Raw genomic sequence first — 26,720 nt, forward strand, 5'->3', positions numbered from 1 at the left:
CCGTCACGTTTTCATTATTACAAACGCTTTGAATGATCATGACGCCATCTGGCGGTAAACTGTGGAAATTGCTAACAAAATGATGCAGTCCAGAAAATACGATTTTTAGAATAGAGATGGGAAATTATGGGTTATCCCTTACTAGTTCAAATTATAATTTTGATTTACATATTTTTTATCTTACATATATATTTGATGTACTGTTTATATTTGGAATATAAAGTATCCGCGGATTCTTTGTTCCTGATATCTTCACCTATAAAAAATATTTAGCGTTTGGAGTTCTAAAAAAAATTCCAAATTTTGGGTTAATGTTTTGGTTCTTTTGGCATGTTTGTTCACAAAGTTTATTCACATTATCAACAGATAAAATGCTAACTCAGTGTTCAAAAACACCAGAAAACATCATCTTGTTTAATTTATTTTTTCTTTGTTTCGAAGCCATAGACAGCCATGATTGACAAAGCCGTTTAAAACAGAATTTATTAAATTTAACGCTTTCATTTTAGAAAGCAAGTGAAATATTATGAAACTGTCATCTTTTAAGATTCTTGTAATAAAATCGATAGGATGTTATAATTTAATTATGTGATTTACAATTTGCGAACATTTTTGATATCCGTTTTAAGATATTAGGAGATGAATGTGATTATGGTTACGGCGAAGCCTCGAGGGCTATCTGCCTTCATAGAAGGCTTTCTAAGGGAACTGACTCGTTTCCACGTTACAATCATTATCTGGTAATCGTATAAAAAATTCAATGAAGTACACATATTTTTCATTTTTAATTAATGAAAATAAAGCTACATAATGACTGAATCGTGCTGGGGCATTTTGTGAATAAGATCGCTATTTATTTAATGAAGGGAGGGGAAAATTTAAAAAAGAATCTGATGTGGATACTACATGACTTCTTAGTACGTTCTGTTAATTTAAACATTTTATGCTGCACTTCATTTTAAACTTATTTCTTCGAATTATTCTAACTTAATCAACCAATATTCCAAGGCAAGTTGAAAATGATATCAAAAATTGCAAATTTCGAAATTACGTATCCCAGTCAGTTTTTGTCCTATGGGAGTCAAACTTTATATAATTTTATTCTTTCATAACGAGCATAAAACGTTTACAAAGATAGTATAGAAACCGGAAGACAGTATTAAAATTTAGATTTTGTTATTCGGACAAAATTAATTTTTTGTTTTTTAAATTTGGCAAATGATTGTGAAAAATAAAAGCTGGGTAAGGATTTTAAAGTTGAGTAAGGAGGGGCAGTAAGTATAACCATCTCCAAGGAACAGAAATTTAATTAAAACCCTAAATTAATATAAATTTTGGAAGCACTTCCGCAGAGAACCCGGTAAATGTAAACATCGCCAACTTTGACGATAATAGTTCAACCTGGTAACCCAGAGTATTTATCCTATTCGCTTGTTCGAAGTTTGCAACTATTCCTCTTGCATTCAAATTTTGTTGAAATATCACTGTCGTTGTTTGCATTTGCAGATTTATATTATTATTCTCTTATTTATTATTATTTTTTCTGAATTTTTTTAACAACGAATAGATAGTATTTTCGTAGATAAGATGCCGGTTCTCGGTTCGGTATGAAAGGAAGAAAATACGGCGGGAGGGGTGAATTCTAATTTGTAACACGGCTGTTCACGTTGTCTTAATTATTAACAGCTCTAAGAACCCTGAGGTTTCTAACCTCTAAAATAATCTGTTTTCGTAGGCCGCAAAAATGTGCATTTTAAATAATTAAGTAATGCTTTTTATTTTTGTTATTGTCATCTAAAATTATGAGAATAAATAAATTTTTACGGCGTAAAATTTTAACAAGATAATATATTGTTAATGCTTTTCTAACAATAACCTTTCAGAGGATGGCAGGTGTGACATAAATAAATGATTAAATTGAAACAAAAAATATTACTGATTATATAAGATGACAGAATAGTTTGATGCATCGCCATCGTCATCAAAATTAGCAAATCACTGCTGGTGTAAGGAATATATTGTTGAGTTAACTGTAATTTAAGACAAATTTTTTTCGTATATCACGTTTAACCAGTTAATTTCAGTATATTAATACTAATTTATGTTTTTTAAATGAATTTTTATTTCCGTTATAAATGCTTCTGTGCTAACTTGAATTTAATACAAATTAATTTTCGTATATCACGTTTAACCGGTTAGATTTACATCTACGAATTTTTACTACCATATGCTTAATATATTGTTTTGTCTGCTAACTTGAATTTACATGCACTAAAAATCACGTTTACAAAATATCACGCTTACGGCCCGGCTTATCGTCGATGAACCGCGAGCTTGGCGAGCAAAAATGCAACGGCGCCAACGGGTTCTTTCCCGAAGCGCCAACGGGTTCTCTGCGGATGAAAACCCTAACTTTTTTATACAGTATTTTAAATTATTATTTCTAGACTTCTATTTAGTAAAAAAACCATAAAAAAGTAAAAAGAAAAATCCTGAATCGCAAAAAGACCATAATCAAAAGTAAACATTTTAAGTATTGAATAAGTAGTTATTGTCATTGACTAGAGATTATTTGACTCGTCAAGGGGAACTAACCAATCTGCTATCAATTAACAACTGAATTAAGCGAGAGTGTTTCGTCCTTCTTCCAAGTAAGGACCCAATTAATATTCTGCAGAGCCATATCAGAAGTCAAGTACAATCTAAATCAATAGAAAGACATTAATCCATTTGAGCCAAACGATCTTTCATAAACAAAATAAAACAAGTAAGATAAACTTTTAAATTAAGTTCATGAAGAACAAAATTAAACAGGATCCTCACTTTAGAAAAAGCATTCTCTCAATTTCAGACTCAAACTCAAAAGTAAAAACAGAAGTGATACATTCTTTAATATTAAAAAAAAGTTAAATTCAAAATCAAAAGAAGATCAAAATTTATATAATCTTTCAAATTAAAGTTTAACAAAAAGTAGTTAATTAGACATTTACAGATCAATCTCATGAAGGAAATTAAAATCAACTTACATGTCTGCAAAAACGTCAAAACGAAATGTTTGGAAATGTAACTGTGATGAAATGTAAGAAGGGTTATCGTAAATAATGTGGAAGTCGTTTTAGACAGTTTAGCCTTAAATTGGCGAGAAAAACAAAAAAGTTTCTTGGAGATAATATATTGATAGCAGGCTGTACTAAAATAGCGCTCAAAGCTGCTATTAAATTAGAATGAAAATTCTAAACAGAGTAATTAAGAATAAACTAATACGCCCATAACTTGCGGTAAAGCTGCCAAGTAATAAACATATAATTTATCATTAGAAAACTTTTTAATACCATCTCCAAAGAACAGAAATTCAATTAAACCATAAACTGTTATAATAAATTTCTTTTACAATATATTTTAATTAGAATTTTTAGACTTCTATTGCAGTAAAAACCATAAAAACGTAAAAATAAAAACCCTGAAACACAAAAATACCAAAATCAAAAGTAAACATTTTAAGTATTGTTTAAATCAAAAGTAAACATTTCCAATCATTTTGTTTTAAAGTTTTTGCAGATTTAAAATAACTCAATTTTTTTGTTTGATCTTTAAATGTTTAATTAAAACTACTTTTTGTTAAACTTTAATTTAAAAGATTATGTAAATTTTGATCTCCTTTTGATTTTGAATTTAACTTTTTGTAATATTAAAGAATGTATCACTTTTGTTTTTACTTTTGAGTTTGAAATTGTGAGAATGCTTCAATGCTTCTTCTAAAGTGAGGATCTTGTTTAGTTGTGTTCTTTATGAACTTTTAAAAGATCATCTTACTAGTTTTATTTTGTTTACAAAAGATCTTTGGTAAGACCCCGTGGTAAGGTATATGCCATATAAAATGAGTTTCATTTGCGGTTCTTAAGATAGCAGTAAACAATTTGTATAGAAAAAAAAACACTTTATAATCATAAATGGTTAGTGAGTTTGCTTAGCTGGTACTAATAAATCAATGTTGAAACGGCGGCAAAGGCAGTAAATTTTGAGTTTTCGATCTTATTGCAATTCGTCATAAATCACATTCATTTCGAAAGTTCAATCTGTCTGTGCTTGTCTTTTTCCCTTCCCCCGTAATTAAACTGAAGGAAAAGGCTTCGAAATCAGAAAGCAAAAGCTTTAAGTAATAGGAAATGACTAATACATAATGAGTTAATGAGTGCTTTTGAAATGATCAAACAAAGTTTTTATTAAACAACAAAAAAATTTTTATTTAAATTTTTAACTCTAACGAAAGCTATCTTTATAGTATTTTGTAAAGAGCAATTTAGAAAACTATCCAATTAATTCAGATGAATAATTTATTCATTAAGAAAGCCTATTACCAAATTACATAGGATAAGTAATATATTATTTACCATATTTCCAAGCATACTCCCCTGGTGAGAATTAAAGGAATTTAACTTTTTTAATGTTTCGAAAGCAAGGTTTAAAAATGTCACACGTTGACAAATTTCAGAACTGGAGCAATATTATTACTTTCTGGAATTCTAAACAGGTTAACTGGTAAATCATTTGGGAAATATGCTTACAATTAATATCGTTCGCTTACCTGGTTTCCGAAAACTCCTTGACCACTACACCTGGTAGCAGCTGCAGTTGGAGCGTAAGTTAAAGGCGGAATTTCAAACTCTTCGTCCCCGAAACTTGGAGTATGAAACGTCTGGAAGAAAAACAAAATTCTGAAATCAATATTTATAACGAAACAAATAAGCAAAACATGCATTTTGACATATTCAATACTCTACACAATCATGAAAATACGAATGCCCACTCTATAATAATTTTAGTTAATATTTTGTTTCATTTGTTCCTAATTTAGATTTTATAAATCTTTGGATGTGCACGTGTTATCGCAATCACCTAATTTTTTAGCGCCAGTTTCCGAAAATTTGAAAAATATTCGCGTTTTTTTCCTCTTTCAAATTGCGTTCAGAGAACGATCTCCCTGAATTTTGAATACTCCGTGTAGTAATTGTTTTCGCCTCACTAACAAAAATAATATTTCGCAAGATACCTGCGAAAGTCACGCCGAACCTTTCCCTTCTATCTATCGAATTTTATACGCTGGCGTAATACAAGAACTGACCCATCACGTCGAAGCAGATTCACATTCCGTCTGCAATTTCGCCGAGTCGGCTGCACATTCACCTTCTCTAACAGTTTATGGGTGATTGGAGGCTCAAGAAGTAGCAGAGACAACAATAAGAACGGGCGAAATTGCAGTTAGAGGGAAGTAGAAACGAAGATAACTTATTAGATATTATAATGCTAATATTACTGTGTATTCTTCGTGAAATGTGGGTTTCTTTTAAAAGAGTAATATTACGATAATTACCGTAGTTTATCCATGAATATATTTCATTTATGTTTTGGTTGTGACCACATCTTTCGGAAATTAAATGACTTGCCTAATTTTCCTCTTTCGATTTTCGAACGATAAAATTAGTATATAAAAAAAGGGAGGAGATTTTCTTGCTTAAATTTATTTATATAATTTTTTTTTGCATCAATATTTCTAGGACGTATTCAGCATATATGAACTATGCGAATATTTAAGAGAATTATAGTTATTCCAGAAGTGGGGTTCCCAACCTTTTTATTCCATCGACACTTTTTTTAAAGAATGGTTTTTTTCCAACAGTCCCCTTACACTTTCTCAAAAATATATAACCTAGAGCATAATCAGAATATAAATAAATGCAAGCATACACTGAAGAGTCAAAACATTATGACCGTCCTCACATTTCTCAATGAACACGTCTGGATAACGTAGAGGTATTAAGTGGGAATGGTATTTAACTGCTGCGGGAGAAGGTAAGGAATCATCTCCTCATAGGACGTGACAGACGAAAAAACATGGATGAAGATCTCATTCTCTTTCACGAAAGCCCAAAGTCAGGCCACCTATTTGGGAGTCCGTTTTAACGGCTGTCTTACATGGAAAACTCACATACCCATGGCTATTGGAAAGGCAATCGGTGTTTCAAGAAAGCTCAGAACATTAATCGACTCCTCAACCCCATTAGATCAAGCCCGTAAAAAAAGCGTATTTATACCTCTTTATTAACCCTTTAAAGTTGGAGTTTTGATTTAAAAAAAAAAAAGTAGGCACTCTAATTAGGCCTAGAGGAGTACACAAGTAAAATTTTGTGAAGATAGCATTTATCGTTTAATTCTGTGGGTGTGCCCAAAGTGAGAGCTTCGAAAAGAGTGCTGAAACGAGCATTGTTGTCAATGAACTGACCGATGAGATGCGGAGAAACAAAGAATACAGACTCTCAGTTGTCCTAGATGATCGGTGAACCCGGTCTACGCCCACCTAAGGTTCGCCGTTAGATTTTAGGCAAGATTTCAAGGTAAAAATTTTAAACTAACATAGAACAAGGAGATTAGCATACAGCCAAAAAAATAACACAGAAATTTCTTTTTAAACAATTCCTTTTATACCCTAAAAAAAAAAAAAAAATCTGGAAGATTTCTTTGAAAAATGAGGGTCTTAAAAAACTCAACATGCCTAAAATATATGGACTAGTTTGTGTTGAGCTGCCATCTACTATAAATAAAGACGGTTCAAAGTAACCTATAGTAACCTATAAATCCTTTTTCATTCAATTTTTCTCTGCGTACAGAGTGAAATTTTTAGGTGTGTCCAGACCGGACACACTGTGCCGCAAAAGGTTAAGATCCACCCTAATATATGCTTCCCCTGCTTGGAGCGCTGCCTCCAAGATTGATATCAACAAATTGTAGGTTTTTGAGAATAATTTTTTGCGTAAAACTACTGGAAGTAGTTCGAAGCTTCATTCGAAGTGCGCAATTGCACAGAGACCTCAAAATCCAACATTTGGTTACTTTCATTAACAAACTCAACAGTAACTTTTTATAATAAAGCCGTCACCAACGAGGATGCCAGTTACTGTGACAACTTTAGGTATGAGCTGCTTGAAATTGACATAAATTCACGTCCATATACTACGCACTGTTATAATCCCACTTAACACATCTGTTTATAATACTCACGTCTGACACGTACACATATTTACTGTACTGTAATATTTTTACCTCGCTGTAGCGAATTACTTCCAGAGTCCACGCTCATACAGTCTCACAACACACTGGACAGGGTTATTCCTCTTTTGATCCCTGCAATCCCCTGATAAATGTCTTTTCTATGATACAAAGAATGTCAAGTCTCAAACCGGGGCTATTTGAGGTGCCTGCAACAACAGAATAAATTTCCTGCTGACACAGGCCTTCTAAAAACTATCAAAGTAAGGAATCATTCTTGCACTTTCTTTTTCGAGTGATGGTAAAGGCTGCTGATCTAAGCGAATTTGATACAGGGCAGATTGTAACGTGAACGAGTATCTCTGAAACTGCACGACTGGTTGGTTGTTCGGGATCTGCCGTTGTTAATATTTATGACACAGAAACCAGCAGTAGATACCAAGTTGTTGGATTATCCACGCGTCATCAGAGAAAAAGGACGTCGGAGAGTGTCTCACTTGGTACAGAAAAATCGGCGTCAAACAGTGGCTCAGCTGATAGCCGAACACAACGCGGGTCCAAGTGTTTCGGAAACCTGCTGCTGCAATTTCAGCGACAGCGTAAAACTTTAGCAAATTCTTTGGGCGATCGTTAAAATCTGAACACTTTCCGTCTCCCCCTTTTTTTCCCCTGAGGGAGAACTTGTTTTGTTTTTAAGTTTCCAACATTTTCCGTTTTTGCTATTTCGCAGCATAACTTTTATGATTTTGAGAAAATTTTCTCATTTCGCTGTCATTGCCTTTTAAATAAAAACAGTCACTTTTTGTATGGTTCTAGAGACATTAGATATATTTGAAGCAGAAGACATGATAAATATGCAGTGCCTCTCACCAGAACTCGAACCTGGACCTCAAGAACACGCGCCGAATGTGTTAACCATCACACCACAAAGGCATGCAGAAAGGAGGGAGAGAACACCTTTTTAAACTATGATTTTGAAGTTCACCAGTTTCTGACCGGACATGGGCGTTTCCCGGGATACTTCGCTGGGTTTAAGATACAGAACGAAGATAAATGTAAACTATTTGGTCTGTTTGGTGATGCTAAGCATTTCCTCGATGTCTGTCCCTACTTTGATGGCTTAAGAAACAATAAAAACATTGATTTTGAAAATCCCTTTTCATGCTATAAAGATTTCGCACAATTATGTAAATCTGTGATAAAAATTATTCACGGTGAGCCCCGGGCAGTGGTCATCAGTGTATGATTTTTGCATTTTATTGCCATCACTATTTGGTTTATTTTACTAATTTGTTGTTAACACTTTTTTCCCCTGTTTTTGTCTTTGGTGTCTGCTCTTGTGTAAATGTTTGTATTTGTTCTTTTTCTTCACTTTTATGTTTATAATTAATTATTAACACATGATTATTTTCATTTAGATATTTTGGGGCCCACCAGCGGCCGAGCGGTAAAGTCGCTGAACACTGGTAGTTAGTTCGGTTCGAGGTTCGAATCCCGCGAACGGGCTGGCTGCATGGGCGTTTTCGTGGTTTTCCTCATGTGTAACGTGTATACGAGCCTGTTTTCCTTAGAAAGTCCTCCACAAAGGCATCCCTACCCTTAGGCAGATAGCCCTAGTGTGCTTTGTCATAATTAACCTTTTCGCGACGGCGCACCTTTGTTTAAAACGCTCGTGCGGGACGGAAGAGAATCGAAGGCAATCACCGTACAGGACGGAGGTTTTGCATCGTTAAGCCTAATTTTACGAGTATAACAAAAATCAGAAAAACAAAAGTTTCGCTTCTAGCATCGTAATTTTTGGTATCATTTTAGATTATTACTTGAGCTCTTATATATGTTAAAATTAGCCCTTAAAACATTTATTTCTTTATTTTACATGGAAATATACTTAAAAAATTGCTTATCTTCCATAATACTTTTCGGAAGAGCTATTCAAATTATTCTAAAGTTTTAATTGATAAAATCTATCAATAAAGTTTAAAATTATTAAAAAGAACACAATAAAGACTATTTACAGTAAGAAGTAACAAAATTTAAAATGAAAACGAGCGTGGTAAATTTTGAAGCACAGAGAAGTATCACCTTGTAACTCTTAGAAAAAGTATCACTTTTTAACTCCTTAGAAAATGAATCAGTACTCTCATTTGCGTTAGTAAATGGTTCACTAACCATACTAGGGTATTCTTCCTCTGAAAAATAGCGCCTCCTTCTGGTCATAATAGACTGGAGGTGAGGCTTTCCTAAATAAAAAAAGAAGGAACGGAAATATATCTGAAGGCAATGCAAAATGTAAAAAAACTCCGCACAGTAACCGTAAAAGACGGTACAAAGTAGAGGAAAAAAATAGAATAAAAAAGGAATTGGATATAAATCAGATACGAGAATGTTTTAATGTTTTCATTAGCACGCAGCGATTTAAAGAGCCGAGCTGCGTTTGTTTACATTACGATTTCCCCCCTCCCCAGCCACAGCTGACAAGCAAAATACCAAAAACAGCCAGAATATAAACAATCTGAAGGTCAGAATACTAAACCTATATTCAGTTTAAATGTAATGGACACAGAGTGCCATCTAGTGGCTATTAAAAATTGTTTCAGCTTAAAATGCATATCTGCACTGCCCGTTCACTTGGCCAGTTCTCCAGGAGTGCACGGGTGAACCGCCCGGGCCTCACATGCGTCCGTACGAAATGCATATATGATTCGCCCGTCGCGAAGAGGTTAAACACACCACACCATTTAGATATTTTGTGTTTCCTTTCCGCCCCCCCCCCTTTGTTGAAATGGGCGTGGCCTGTCATGACCATAAGACCAACTTGTTTGGTTAGGCGGGTCGGACTGCGGCCACTACTGATAATCTTTTAAAGGTGGTGAAGAATCATCAGCCACCACCCTTTTTTTAGTTCGGGCGCCACTGTAGAGACATTAGGTATTTGAAGTAGAAGACGCGAAAAATATGCAATGCCCTCCCTCGCTGGGACTCGAATCTGGACCTCTCGCACGCGCGCCGAATGTGTTGCCGTTACACCACGAAGGTATGCAGGAAGGGGGGAGAAAAATACAATTTCTGTTTACTTAAAGTAGAACATTGCGTAACATTATACTTTCATAAGTCTTCGCTTTTACATTTTAAGGAAACTGGATCGTACTTTTTAACTCGCTCCTATTTTCCACGCGTCTACATTATTCACCTATTATTTACGTAATTAATTAAATAATTAAGTTTTTGACTGATTTTGTTAAATTTTTTATATATAAGGGATCCTGAATTAATACATGCGCCGACTCAGAATCTTCTCTATCTCTCTTTCCCAAGAACTAATCTAGCTACTTTTTAAAATCATTTTTTTTACCTGTTTTATGTTCCATGCATATTTGCAAAATGAACTTCGTGACCTAGGCTTTGACTTCTGGGCAAAATCCAGACATCCAGTTGACAGACGCCTCATTAATGAATGGTTGTGTACCATGTTATTTAGAGGAGGGAAGCTGTTAAGACAGTAGTTATGTTAGAAGTTCCCTACAAAATTCACCTCCCACCCCCCCCCTTATGCATTCCTCATCTCGAGGAGGGGGCAAGAAAATGGAACGCGCTTCCCGAGCTCGAAGGAATTATTGGTAGCTAACATTATTAAGCAACAATCAGGTTGGAGTGGTTTGATGGTCATGGCGGTGAAGTGGACGACAACGCTTTCTCGCACATTTTATCAATAATGAAGACTTATTCCTAGAAACAGGTCATGCTTGACAGATTTACCCCAATGTTTGTAGTCGATAGGTAAATACGTAATTCAATTTCGCGTTATCCCAATTTATCACGGCCGTTCTTAGGCCACTGGCTGCCCGCATACTTTCCTAAGATTGCCGCCCCCTCTCAAAAATTAAAAAAAAAGTGCTCAATGAGTAATAAAATTTTTATTTCACACTCACTTGATATTGTTACGGATTTTGTACTTAGTTGCCTATTTTTAGAAAAATTGTAATTAAAATTGTTTTATTTCCTCGTGCAGTGCAGGGCATGAAATATTTTAATAGAAAGCTATGCCGAAAAACTAAAAATACAAGAGCACGTGCATTCAACATTTAATAAATAAGTACATCTTTTAATTTATATTCAAATTGAATAAATATAACTGTGTGTTAGCCGTAACCGTAATTCTACTCTTTTGCTTTCCAGAAACGTCGAAAAAATAAAAATTACCAGAATGTTCTCGTGCACGATTAAAAAAGCTTTAAAAAGCCTGAGAAAAACATCTCAGTTCAGTTGTTTTACTAAGCTATTGTTGTTTACTTAGGAGATCGAATTACTCAGATCGGATTAGTTTTCTCTGCGCTTTGAATTGTGTTCTATTTAACGGGTTAGTGGTTTAAAATATAACTACTGTGTGATATTGTACGAATATCTGCGAGAAGAAATTTCAGCATTTTGTTTTATTTCTTGGGATAAGAATAAATTTTATTAACTTCTCATCAAACTTGTGCATTCAATCTATTACGAACCCGTACACACGCAAAAATACTTGCATATGAGAAATTGTATGAAAAGTACTTGCATATGACAAGTACTTAGAATGAATTTAATAAATTTCAAATATTTAGGCGTGGTGTCGCCAGAGTCCAACCTTCCCTGATTTTCGCCGTCCGCGCACTTTTACGCGTTGCACCCCCCGCTAGGAACCCCCCTCTACAATTTATGCAAGATTTTTGCTTCAAGATACAGAGTGCGTTTATACGTTTTTAAAGCGCTCTTGGGACCAGAAAGATACGTCGTAGGATTTGTGGTTCATGAGAACCGAGGTACAAAGAATTATTAAAAAATACACTTTTAAAAACGTGGAATTAAATCCACGTTGAACTACCAGTGTTTAGTGACTTGACCACTCAACCGCTGGTGGGCATTCTCTTGTTTAGAATCCTCTGAGCGGCTAGGGTTTTTGCTAAGAAAGCATAAGTTTCCCAAAACTACTATGAGAAAAAAATTATTTTTTCCATTTTAATGTAAAAACAACTTCTGGTATTTCATACCTGGATTTGTGTACTTTTGATATATTGCCTTAATTTCTTTGACATATTTTAATATGCACGTATATATACGTTCTTACAGATATCACAACAAATATTCTAAGCCGTATATATACGGCCTTGCCGCTTAGAGGGTTAAGATGATGAGCAAAATACTCTAACAGCGCGGAAGATAATTAAAAGATCCGAATGGAATGGCAATATTTTCTTTAGAGAGGAGCCTCAAGATTGGATTTTTTGCCTGGGACATGGACCTGAAGTTGGAAAGGATAACATTCGAAACATTCTTTCGGATATTATTAAGACATTTATTGAGCATACACTCATAAATAATTTATGATTAATTTGAGCCAAGCAAAAGAAAGCCGAACAAACGAACGACCACCGAATGGGGAAGGAAACTTCAACTCGCACTGTCCAAAATTGTATGCCTAAATTTCTCTCATCATTCCGTGTCCAATCACATCACAGAGCTTGCGGAGTAACGGAAGCACGTACGACTATCGTTTGCTTAAAAGTAAAGAGAGTAAAAATTTTCTTCGCTATTCCTTTTCTTTAAATGTAAGAAAAAAAAGAGAGAAATAAGACTTTCCCTCCATGGGTATCCAAAGTGTTTGTTAAAAACAGTTACTCAGCAAAAATTTCAGCACTTTTTCTGCTCCACCGACGTCAATTTCATTTTTCCTCTCGATTCCGCTTGTTTCATCATTTTCTCTATAGTTTGTTCCGAGGGGGGGGGGTCGAATAAAAAGAGAAGCGGGCACATTTAGATTTTTTATTTTTTATTTTCTGTAAAATGAACCTTTTCTTAGTCTAAAATAATTTTTCTAGCTCTCTATCCATTTCGTAGCAGATTTCGAGTTAAGAAAATTCATACACGAAGGGACAAAATTGTCAGTTCGTGGTATAGACAAACTCGGATTTAACGAATCGCCCGGAAATGGGAATATTGTTCTTTTCTATTTTCTGTAAAATGAGCCTTTTCTTAGTCTGAAATAATTTTTCTAGCCTTCTATCCATTTCACATATTTCGATTTAAGAAAATTCATAAACAAAGGAGAATAAAATTACCAGTTCATGATACAGACAAACCCGGATATAACGAATCGTCCGGAAATGGGAATATTGTTCTTTTCTATTTTCTGTAAAATGAGCCTTTTCTTAGTCTGAAATAATTTTTCTAGCCTTCTGTCCATTTCACATATTTCGATTTAAGAAATTTCATAAACAAAGAAGAATAAAATTACCGGTTCATGATACAGACAAACCCGGATTTAACGAATCGGCCGAAAATGGAAATAAAACTCATTAAATCGAGAGGCGCTAAAATGCATATGCACTCTCTGGGATCGCCTTAAGCGCCCCTATCTTAGTCAAGATTTTTTTTTTCGCCCCGCCAGAGAACGAAGCGGTTAAAACCATTAAATGCTGGCAGTTAGACACGGGCTCTCACCCAGACTGACAAGCTACTCGATGGTAGGTTTTCGGGATTTTTCCCGAGTGTAACATGAATTACGAGCCAGTTTTCTTAGAAATTCCTTCAACATGATTAATGAGAGAGGTGTCATCGTGGAGCGCGTTCTAACAGGAATTTTCCGATTAAATTTGGGGCCAAGCCTCAAAGTCGCTGAACACTGGTATTTTGACCTGGGTTCGATTCCAGGCTACGAACCGGTTTGCCTTAGAAAGTCCTCCACGAAGGCATGTCTCCTCTTAGATAGATAGTTCTAGCATGCTTTGCCGTAATCTAATAAATCGAAATCCGGATACAATGTTTAGTGTTGCCAAACATTTACAAATGTTTTCCCTGTCTTTTCTCAGTTATCCTGCTAATGTTTGGTTTTATCAATGTATTTTTATTGTTAACTTTTTGTCTTTTACTTTATTTAATTGTCTTTTACATTAATTTCTTCGCACTTACCGCACATAAAATTCAACAACAAAATCACAAGATATTTAAAAACATCCTATCTTTGAATTCCCCATAAAATATTGGCGTATATTTTTATATTCGCTCAATCATTTCTTTAAAAATAATATATGGCGATAACACTGAGTGGCAGCATCCTTTTATTTGAAAAGTGATCAGGGCACTTTAGTGATTTAGACAAAACAGTGTGGATCAAAACTAATAGCACTTCTGATAGCACTCTTAATAAACATCTGCAGCGGATCGCGAACTCTCTAAGCCGACCACTTCCATCAAACACCATCTGGAATCGTGAGTGGTCACTTGCGGAGATTTTACTGCAATGATTTCGATTAATCGAAAATTTCTATAGCAGAAAAGAACACTTAGAAGTTGTATATCTTATATAAATAAGACTTAACATTTAATTAAGACCTGTATATCCGTATTCTATATAAATAAGACCTATACGTTTAATTAAGATCTATAACGCCGTTTTATATTTTATATAAATAAAACTTAAGTTTAATTAAAATTTATTTGTCATTTTTATCTTATATAAATAAGACTTAAACGTTTAATTAGGACTTATTTATAGGTTATACAAGCACTTACCAGTCTACATTTACTTAATAAAACTTACACGTTTAATTAAAATTTATACGTCATTTTTTATCTTATATAAATAAAACGTACACGTTTAATTAGGACTTATACATATTTTATAGCTTATACAAATAAGTCTTACAGGTTTTAATTGAGACCTATACTTCTTTTATATCTTAGATAAATAAAAGTTGATCCTTTAATTTTTCTAGAAATCTAGAGGAGAATAAAATTCTGACATGCAAAACCAGAAGAAAGAGAATAGAATAAAAGACATTTATATTTAGATTATAACAACTAAATTACTAAATTTAAATTAACACTCCTTTTAGATATTTAGAAAATGAAACAAATTCGCATCGGGGAGCTATAAAATCTAATCACGCATTAATCTAAATTCGATGTGACGAAATGCCCCATTAAATTAACTTTAATTATTCTCCGAAATAAATTCCTTACGAATAAAATACTGACGACGCTACAGTTCCAAGACGACACTCAGAATTTTAATCGAAACCGCTGTCGAATAAAAACACATTCCTAATTATCTCGGTTAATTATTCGAAGTAATTCAAATGCCGCCGCGTAACCTTTAGAACAAAGCAGGAATTTAAACTGTTTTGCGACTGAGGTCCATTATTTTAAATCTCTTGAAACTCATTCAACACAATAAAATACGGTGGTGCAGAGAAATTTAGAATTAAATATGAAACTCAAGGGCAAAGAGAAAGGAATATAAAAGACCAGGTAAAATTTAAATACGGTTGATTTGAAAGACTGAAAAATTATTCGAGATGAAATAAAGATTAAGATTGAAGTTAGCTAGTTTTTAATGCTGACTTGCATTTTAAGGAATTTCAATTTAAAAATAAGATCTATTTCGAAACTTTTTATGCTATAATACAAGTTTGGAAAGCTAGCAAAAGTAAGAAATAATAAGAACGATTTTTAGCCCAAAAGGGCTATTAGTCCCGAAACACGAATTTGTTCCTTTACATTCGAGTCTGTTGCCATTCGGAAAAACATAAGGTATTATTCCTTCATATTTAATTAGTTTGTTATTAATTAACAAGCTAAACTATTTAAAAGCAATACATGCAGTTCCTTAGAATATTATTTTTAGGCCAAAGGGGCAATTTATCCGAAAGGGCTATTAATTTCATTTTGGAGGTGTGCATTGGTTCACTACAAACGGAGTTTCACTTTTCAAATTGTTGCCACCCAATATTATCGCCCTACATTATATTTAAAGAAATTAAATAATGAAGAATCTCAATGAATGTATGTATGTTTCTCGCGCTGTGGAAAAAAAAGGGGGGGAGGGGAACCTAGAGACATCGAGTTTTGAATAACGTAGTCTTCCATTCGAATATGGGCGTCTGGAAGCGCAAATTTGGAATTTAGAATTTGTTTTATTATTTGTTCCAAATTTTATAAAACTTTAATGAAGTTATGATTAACAAATTCAACGACAAAGCGAGCAATGGCAACACACTACGAAAAAAAAAAAAAAAAAATTTACCTCCACCGCAGGAGACTGTGTAACGGAACTTCTAAAGATATGCTCTTTTTAAATTATTTTATGATATTGCTGTTGAATTGAATTTTATGGTTTAAGTGCGAAGAAAATGATATTTAATAAATAAAGGAAGCACAAAACGTTAAAAAAATGCCCCTTTGGGCGTAATATAAAATCTGAAACCTTTCGAATTTTTCTATATTGTTATTATCATTATTTTTTAGTTTTAATGCTTAAGTGTATACTTGTTAAATTACAATTTGAAATATTCCCCCCTTCGCAAGCGAACGTTTTCTTCGGATGGCGAAAATACGTACTTAAATGGGTCTCCTACAAAAATGAAGAAGCGTACATTGAAGCGTTATAAATAGGAGAGGCACATCTGTAAAACAACCATTTAAAATTAGTATTAAAACATCGTAGATGCGATACCGAAAACCAAAACTACTTTTAAAAAAATGTCATTTAATTAGCTTAACCAATCATTAAAAATTACTTAAGTGGTTAAAAGCCTGGTCTCATATTAAGCAAAGTAAGAAAAAGCGAATTTTAAAATAGAATCTTTCCGACAAAAACATTAAAGGAACATTCGTCCCGTTCTGATACCCCTAGTTAATACGACGTCTTTTCAGAAAACACAAAATTCGTTAATTCTTCGTGAAAAATCCCTCCCCTCCCCCAAACAAATGTTCTGACAACCATACCAGAGGAAATTCTCGAAAATGCATTAAGAAATGGCACATATCATTAAAGTCGATCTTCTTTTAGTACGGGAAGGAGGAGGGAGATGGAAGAACGTTATTAGACAGACTTTAATGGACATTTCGGCATTAGGAAAAGAGAGGAGATGTTTCGAATTGTGCAAGGCTAATGAATTTAAAAGATTAAGGCAGTGGGCATAACCAACACAAGAGTCTCTCTCTCTACTTTTCCATTAGAATTTTGAGCAGGAAACAATGAGTAAGTTAAAAAATAACACAAACAAATCGTTTATTTATTCAATACGCATTCGAGTTCTCGGGAGTTATTTACAAAATGAAATTAATTATTTAATGTTAGGGGGAAAAATTTAATATGTGTCGAGCGCGAGCTTAAAAGACGTGGTCGGGAGCTGGAAAATAAATGTATGCGCGAAAATGCAAAGTTATATTTTAAGAATTTAATATTCGAAAAGAATAATTTGGAAGCGAATGTTTTCCTTTAATGAAACTAGTTATAAATTGAGGTTTAATTTAAAAAGAAAAAAAAAAAAAAAAAAGGTTTTAAGAACTTAAGCAGCAGAAGAATACATTCAATGTGCTTCACGAACGTTGAATGTTCTAAATCACGTCTATATGCTACAGTTCTAAAATGGACAATAGCAAGTCAAAGACTTGTGTTTGCAACACGCCATGAACGTTCAAGTAGAGCTTTTTCAACCACTTGTATATATTGTAGTTCAATAATGGACGTCAAGTGCTCTTTTGTATAACCTTCTTAGAACGTTCTACGAATGCTCCTGTAACATTCCTTAGTATAAGTTCTTAAGCAGACCGTCAAAACTTGGTACTACTAACAATTCTGTATAACCTTTTTAGAACGTTCTATAAATGTTTATGTTGCATTCTAGCAGAATGCTAAAGGAATGTTCTAAATGAACGTTCTAAATCATGTCAGTAGGTTACAGTCCAATAACGGGTAGCAGAAACGTCAAAATGCAGAACTACTAACACTTTTGGATGGTATTTTCCTAGAACGCTGTAAGAATGTTCCTGTAATGTTTTAAAAGAACACTTATTGAACATTCTGAATCACGTCAATTATGAGCAGAAGAACGCGAAAATGTGGTACTTCTAACACTTTTATGCAACATTTCTTGAACGTTCTATGCATGTTCCTGTAATGTTCTAGCGGAACGTTCCTTTAACGTTCTGAAACATATCAACAAGTTACAGCTCAATAACAGACAGTTCAAGACGAAGAAACAGTACTACTAACACTTTTGTGTACATTGGCGGGGGGGGGAAAGGGACAGTTCTATATCTCCCATTCCGATTGGCGAAATTCAAATTGCGTTTTCATGTCTCGAAAGCGCGACTTAGGATATACGTATATTAGGTTTATATATAGCATGATTCTAACATAGGTACTTTGACACAAAATCGGTTTTTTTCTGAAATAACATACCAATTTTTTTCCATATTTCGATTCTACGATTCAAATTATGCTTAAATTTTAAATTTTGTAAAATTTGGTGAGAAATTTACGAAGAAATTCAAAAATTTATCTTGGCGTAAGGTTTTTCAATTTGCGCCAAGAATAATTCACTTGGCGAACTCCTTAATATTTGGCAACCTATTTTTCTTTCCCTTCCATTGTGCATGAGCCGGAAAAAAGTTACATCGTTCTAACTTTCGAATAATTTTAACAAAGCGCTTAAACCACATTTCCGTTATTATCGCTTATAATAAATACGCCAAATTTCAAAACGCGCCGAAATGTAAATTCGCGTATATCATAGGAAATTTTGAATAAAAAATCCTAATTTTTTTGCAGAGATGCTTAGAAACACATCTACTTTAAGATGATGGCAAAAATTTTATAGGCTATAATCCAATATTTTTTTGAAAAATATATTAATTACAATTCTATTAAAATTACCCATCTATATACAAAATTCGTAACATTATGTTAGTTTTCAGTAATACTTTTTTACTTTTACACTGCTAAGGAGGACTACTGACCGGGAACAAGCCCTTGCAGTATGATGCCCGCCCTGCAGACATTTATTAAGTCTAAATTAAAAAAAAAAAAAAAAAAAAAAAAAAAGAGTACAGAGTCACATCTAGATAGGGAATACAAAGGACTACCTTGAATATATATGACATTCCTGATAGTATAGGTTACAAAAAAAATAATAAATAAAAAAAATACTTAGAAGTAACAAAGCTGCATTGAACAAACTGCATTGTACAAAGCTGCATTGATACAAAACTGGTAAAGGTAAAACAAAAACAGTAAAATTTAACACTAACATTGGAATTTCAAGCCTGCAGTTATACATCACACTGACTTACTATTATACACTTACTATAATTCCGCACATTACAACATATTATGCAATATATTACTATAATACTGAAAAACACACTAACATAGTAAAACTGATACTACAAATAAAACACACTATATACACTGCTCGTATCAGAAAAGTACACACTGACATAGTAAAGCTGATACTACAAATAAAACACAACATATATACTGCTCGTATCAGAAAAGTAGACAGTTCTGTACATGATGCTGTACTGTAACGCTAAAACTAAAGAACACTAGACAGTAACCTTTGGAAACAGTCACAGTGAAATTAGGAATATAATATATTGTAGCAGAGTTAGAATACGAGTCATTTCAAAACATTAAATCCAGCAAAATATTTCAATACATATTTACAAAGTTCTACAACCAAGAAAGTCTGGTTCAATACTACTATTATACATCACACTTACTTATCATTATACGACCCTAAACTATTATACTCCACATTAATAGAAAAAATTATACAAGACACTTAATGGAATACTGTACATACATTGAAATAAAATGGCGAATACTACAAAATAACAATCAATATACAATGTGCTTATCAGAAAGTTGGTTCTGCGGCCACGAATATTTGTTATAAACTGTTGCATTTTGCACAGTACTAGAAACTGTTACAAAACATTTGCACACAATATTTCATGGTACTAGCCGAGAGCTCTATATATGTATTTACTATTATACCGCAAACTTAATTTGAAAACATAACACAACGCACTTACTACTTAACAGGTCAATACACTAAGACAATATGTAAATTGAAATACACAGAATACAATACAAAAATTAAGTAAACACAATAAAATTTAAAGATTAATAATGGATAGAAGCGACACTGAAGTACAAATAGACAGACATTGATTGTGGTAATCTGCATCTAGGAGGTAACATGTTCCAGCAAAGTTATTCATGTACTGCACTAAACATGGCTGTCATGCATGTACGTAACATAGGTACAATGGCATGCCATTAGTCTCTGAAATTGTCCTAATTTCAGTAGTTGAATATTATCGTATATAATAAGATACCAAATTTGTAAGGTAAGAATTATGAAAGTTGTTGGTATAGAATTGCCTGCTGTAGCTGCTGTTGACACCGCTTCTGTTCAACAGAATTTACGAGCACAAATGTCCATTACTCGATGAATCTGATTAAATGCGAGCTTACTTCTCTTGAGGGTGTCTGACCACCCGGACCAGTGTGCTTCAGAGGGTTTTTTTAAATGAAATGGTATCGTGAGAGAGCATTCGAAAGCAAAGTGATCCGGATCACCTAGTGTTCCACATCTACAACTGTCTGAAGTAGCTAATCTGAAGCGCCGTAAATAGCTTGGAAATGGTCCGTGTCCAGTAAAGAAATGTGTAAGATGAGCACTACTAGTGACCAGATTCAGACCAACTTTGGGGAAGAAACGAAAGGTTCTGCGGCCTGTGGTGGAGTTGTTCCATCTCTGTTGCCAAATTTCTAACATTTTAAGTTCGGTAATCTTTTTTAAATAGGAAACTGGTGCTTTTAGGGGTGTTACAGGCATATTCAAGTCGTTAGCTGCTAGCTTAGCAAGCCTATCGGCCTCTTCGTTTCTAGCAATGCCTACATGCGCTGGAACCCAGCTCAAGTACGGTCGTTGGGACTCGGGAATCTGAAGTAGAGCATCTCTAATAATGTGGACAGAATCCGCTTTGCTGTTGAGTTCTTTAATGGCCAGTAGGCTCAATGCTGAATCACTCAGTATTCTGACTGGTCCTGTTAGATTTTGCTTAATATAATCTAATGCTGCCTTTATTGCTACAAGTTCCGCCTGAAATACACTATTGTAATCTGACAGCCTCTGTGACCAAGTGTAGCAGATAGTATTGCCTCGCATGACGCAGAAGCCGCTACCTGTGCCAAGCTCCGTTTTGGAACCATCCGTATAAAGACAAATTTCGTGCCTAGCCGGAATTAAGGGCTCTATGGTGACTTTGTCATCATAATTTATGTACGCCGGATGTCCTAGAGAACGAGGGGAATGATCCTCGTAATCACGAGCGCGGTAATTGGTACCCCACAAGATAAAATCTTCCTTTATGCGTAGGATCCGTGCTTGTCCAGCCTCCCTCTCCACGACAAGATCCAATGGTGGTAACCCAGCGAGCACCTGCAATGAATCTGTCGAAGTGGTCCTATAAGCTTTAGTAATCATGAGGAGTTGGAGACGCTGAATAGAATTGAGTTTCCTTCTCAGGTTTCCATTGAGATGAATACCCCATGCTGAAGACCCGTACAAAATCACCCTCGCTGTTATTGTACGATACCAGATCTTCAACATGTCTGGTCTAATGCGTTAATACATGCCAGTAGTTCGTCTCATGTTATTGGTAAGAGATACTACTTTCTGGTGTATATGATGCAAATGTGGAATCCAGTTGAGGCGGTTGTCTATGATGACACCTAGATATTTCAACTGGGAAACAGTCCTAACTGGATGACCTAATAATCTTATAGTTGGATTCCGCCTCAGTGGACCTTTACGCCCTATGAGTAAAATGTTAGTTTTGGACGCTGAAATTTCCAGCTTGTGATCGGCTGCCCATTGTGCAAAGAGGTTCAGTGCTCGCTGTACATTCTCCTGCAGTCTGTGTCTTCCAGTGACCAAAAGCAGAAAGTCGTCGGCAAATGCCTGGACTTTGACAGTCTCATCACCATTGTAAAGATCAAATATCGTGTTGGCAACCAGGTTCCATAAGACTGGGCCCAGGCATGAACCCTGGGGACAGCCACGCACCAGTCGTCGTTGAAGTTCGCCATTTGGCATTGTTATCTGTATTTGCCGATCAGACAAATAGCTGCGAATAATCCTGAGGATTTCAATCGGGCACTGAATTCGGTCTAGACATTCGATCACATCTGGCCACCAGAGTGAATCGAATGCCCCTTGGATGTCGACTGACACGACTGCTGTGTGCAGATCGTTATTTCGGTTATCCTTGATTGTGTCCAACAGACTGGTCAGAGCATTTTTCAGCAATACTATCAAAAATAGTTTTTATAAATTGATAAGCTATACATCTTATCTGAGGTTATTAAGGATGGTTAGACGTTATAAGGTTTTGTTAGGCGTCTGTTTAGTTCCGAAGGTTATAGCCTTCATTAGATAGTTATATTCGTCCGATTCGTTAGTTATATACATAGCCACCCCTAACACTCTATTAGGAATTTTAAAGATATTCTTCTTCCAAATGTTTTGCGATTTTTCTCTTAAATTATATATAAGTGAGAAGAAAGCGATGTTTAATTAAAAAAAAAAAAAAAGCTAAAAAGACAAAAATACTATGTTAGGAGAAGCGAATTCCAGAACAGACTGGTAATCTGCAATGCTCAACGAGAGCTTAAAAAACCTCAACAAACTATCTGCTGCGATGTTAAAATTTGAATTACCTTCAGATTTTCTTTCTTTTAATTCAACGTTTTTCAGAAAACAAAACCGTCTTTCGTTTATTTCCTTTCCAACATATAAGAAGTGTTTTCTTCAAGTGGAGCTGTGGAAGCATTGCAAGTGGGTTCGTCTGTCAGATTCTGAGAAAGTACAAGAAGTCAATGACATGTCCCTCATTAGCCAGTAATCGCTGCGAGATGTCAACTGCTTCTTTGATCTACTTGCAATGAAGTACCGTTACTATTTTTATTTTTATTTTTAATCAGGTCGATCAATTTCATCTTTGTTACAAAGAGCGCTAATTAGCTGTACAACCCTTCAATTAAGCGATAATACCATTAGCAAACCAAAAATCCATAACATATATTTGCACTATTTTTGCATAGGTTAGTTCGAACAAAAATATAGGGCTCATTTCCATTCTCTAGTATAGTTATTATAATTATTATTATTAGCCCAAAAGGGGTATTAATTTCGTTTAGTCTATTTGCGTACTCCACTATAAAACTGCGTTTCACTTTTCAAAGTGTTGCCACCAACTATTACAGCCCTGTATCATATATAAAGAAATCAAATAATGAAAAATCTGCATGAATGTATGTGTGTTTCTGGTAGTGTGAAAAAACAACGGTACCTAGAGCCATAAAATTTTGAACCTAGTCCTAAACTCGAACATGGGCATCTGGATACACGAATTTGGAATTTGTTTTTATTATCCATATGATAATTTGTAACACTTCAACGAATTTTTGATTAACAAACTCAACAATTTCAAAGTGAGCAATGGCAACACCATGGGGAAAAAAACATTTTTATCTCCTGCGCGCGAGACTGTTTCCGATGTTGCTGTTGAACTGAATTTTATGGTTTAAGAGCGAACAACATGGTATTTAATAAATAAAGTTAACACACAAAACGTTAAATAAAAGCCCCTTAAATATTGTTTTAATTAATATATGGATTAACAGTGGCACCTAAAGCTCCCAAATTTTGAACACACATAATCCTCCACTCGAACATTTGCACCTCGAAGGTCGAAATTTTATTATTATTATTATTTGTTTCATGCCAGCTTAATTTTGATTAACAAAATCAGCAATTTAAAAGCAAACAATTAACAAAATCAGCAATTTAAAAGCAATATGTTGCCATTCAATAAACCCTTAAAATATTTGTCTGTCAAATCTAATCATCGAACTCTGCAATTTAAATAGAAAGAAGAAATATGTTGCCACTGCTTGAAATAAAATATTTTTATCTTCCAAGCAGCAGTGGGTTCGGAGCATGAGCTACTCAACTCTTCTTTCAAATTTAATCTGTCAGTTACCGATTAACAAACTAAGCTCTTTAAAAGCAATAAAATGATTTTTTCCTTTGCGTTATTACCAAATACTAGCTGGATTCATGAAAATCACATTTTTCCTTTTTTCTTATTTTTATAATTTTCTCCATTTTATACTAATTATCTTTATTTTTATAACCATTTAATAATAACTAAACAATTAACATGTAATTTTATAATACATAATTTACTAATAACTAACTAATCAATCCACAATTAATTGTTATATATTTTTGCGTTCGTACGGGTTCGTAATAGACTGAAATCACAAGTCCGATAATAGGTTAATAAAAATTTATTTTTATCAAAATAAATATTTCAGAACTCCGAAATTTCCCGCACAAATAGTCGTACAAGTGTTCACAGTATCACACAGTATAATCCTTACAAATTCTATTAAAATTACCCATCTATATGCAAAATTTGTAACATTATGTTAGTTTTCAGTTGTGCTATCAAAAGTACTTTTTAGAAATTGTTAAGTTATACATCTTACCTGAGGTTATTACGGATGGTTAGACTTTATGAGGCTTGCTTAGGCAGCTTAGGTTAGGCAGTAGTTACACTTCAAACTACTAACAGCGTTAAACACAAGGCAATGCAAAGGGCATCTAAAGAGAAAGCTGATTCGGATATCTCAGCTCACGCGGAAGTAACAACTCGCAAAAACCGTAACTAAGCAACTGAACTCAGATGCTTTCTCTCCCGGCCTTTATAGTTTTCAACCGGCCGCCGAGGTAGTTCTAATACTTTCTGTTTCTTGAAATTACTGGAAAGCAATAAGAGCGTGGGATTACGGTTACAGCTAACATAGTGAAGAATTACATTTATTCAATTTCAATACTTATTACGGTGATACAGGGACTGGGGTCAAATGTCGCCAAATTGGGCAACTTCTGGTGATTTCTCGCCAAATTTGGCGACAAAATAACTCTTGAAAATCGTTGTTAGTTTGCGAGATACAAACTTAATGTTAAAAGCAATTACCCCTGTATTCGTACTTTTCCGGCATATCTTTCTCTTAAAATTCGTCTTGCGCTATATTATACAGAAAAACACAACAATAATAATTATAATTCTACTAAAATTATCTATCTAAGTACGAAATTCGTAAAAATATAATTAATAATAACTAATTAATTATTAAATTATATATAATAATATGAAATTAATTATCATATATAACTTAATAATATCTAACTAATCATTAATAATTAATGTAGAAATTTTTATATCAACTATTTTTCCCAATTTCACTTTTCTTTAACTATTTTTCCTATTTTATAATAGCTATTCTGCCTTTTTGTATAATAACCATTTTTAGGAGTTATGAAAATGAAACAAGATCAATTTCTTAAGCATTTTTCTATGAATTAGAAGACTTCTGCCTCCAACTTACTTTTTCAGCGCGTCGGAGTCAACAGCTACATTCCACAACAGCTTTCTGATTTTGCAATTTTATGTTTCCTTCCCATTTTCATACCAAAAGGGAAGAAATAATAATAATAATAATCGATATATCATCCAGTGCCACGAAATAAGCGATTTATGGATCGAAATAATCGATGTTAATCGGAACAGTATTTCATTTCTTTTATGTGTACAGAATAAATAAAATTCCCCGCAAGGCATTCAGACATTGGTCATAAATCTATAAAAATGAAACCATGTCTTCTGATACGCTTGGTTAAGCGCGGTAATAAATGACATAAATCAAAAGAAAGAAGGTATCCCGGAAATCACGGGACCTCTATCTCCGTACAGACTCAGAATCTTCCTTATCTTGATTTATGTATTGGATATATGCATTATAAAAAGACTCGTTTTTGCTTCGGAAAGAATTTTGCTTTTTCATCCCCATTTATTAAAGAATGCAATATAAAAAGCACATCTGAACATGAATTACTAAACTAATACATGTAAGGCAGATTTCAAATAATGCAAAGATTTCAAGATTTTAGCTCTTTGAAGACGAAGTTTTGTAATATTTTCGTCAGCATTAAAAACGAACCTGAATAGCGCAAAAGGAAAATATTTCTGATGTCGACACCACGTGACTTCCTTGTACGGCCTATTAAATTCTATACATTTTTTTTTTCCTGCATTTCATTTAAATTTATTTTCTCGAAATTAATTAGAGATCTATTTCTATATATTTCTCATTCACTCAACTCACTTCTGATTTTGTGGCAAGCTAAAATAAAATAAAATAATCAATAAATAAAATCTCAAAACATCTTCATTAAAATTTGTAAAATGCAGGAAATCCTAAAAAACCAAATACAGCTAAAAACAGCTAAAGTAAAGAATTTCTACAACTGAAACTAGAGTTTGTAAAAAAAGAAAAAAAAAAAAATCGCCGAGCTGGCAGAAAGACCTAAGTTTCGGTGCAAAAAGCTCAAAGTTGATTTTTGGCTTTATTGGGCAAAAAGACACTGAAGTTACTGTCCCACTGAATACACAGACAATTCATTTAATTCACTATTCTACAAAGAGTTTCAAAAGTAAAATATCCTCGTTAGGCCTAGTGTCACTTTTAAATTCTTAATAATCCCACAACTATTGCATGCAGATTAACTAACGGTAAAAAACCTTAAACAAAACACACAGACAACATACACTGAAGTGACAAAAATCATGGGATAGCAACATGCAAATATACAGATGGCAGTAGTATCGCGTACAAAATGTATAAATGCGAAGTGCTTTGGCAGGGCTTTCATTTGTGTTCCAAGTTATTCATGTAAAGAGGCTTTGACGTGATTATGGCCGCACGAATGAGA

General features: G+C 34.0%; 1 protein-coding gene across 2 annotated transcripts in view; it reads right to left on the minus strand.

Moving 5' to 3' along the window:
* The window catches only part of LOC118197110 (TOX high mobility group box family member 3-like), a 209,965-nt gene that overhangs the window by 86,499 nt on the left and 96,746 nt on the right, over window positions 1–26,720 (minus strand). For both annotated transcript variants that reach the window (XM_085824675.1, XM_085824674.1), the window contains exon 3: window positions 4,586–4,696. In XM_085824675.1, the coding sequence (XP_085680801.1) occupies window positions 4,586–4,696 (111 nt within the window). The remainder of the gene's footprint in view (window positions 1–4,585; window positions 4,697–26,720) is intronic.

This window comes from Stegodyphus dumicola, chromosome 10 (genome assembly GCF_044657685.1).
Source record: "Stegodyphus dumicola isolate Sdum_Otavi_A_Nest chromosome 10, ASM4465768v1".
Taxonomy (NCBI): Eukaryota; Metazoa; Arthropoda; class Arachnida; order Araneae; family Eresidae; genus Stegodyphus; species Stegodyphus dumicola.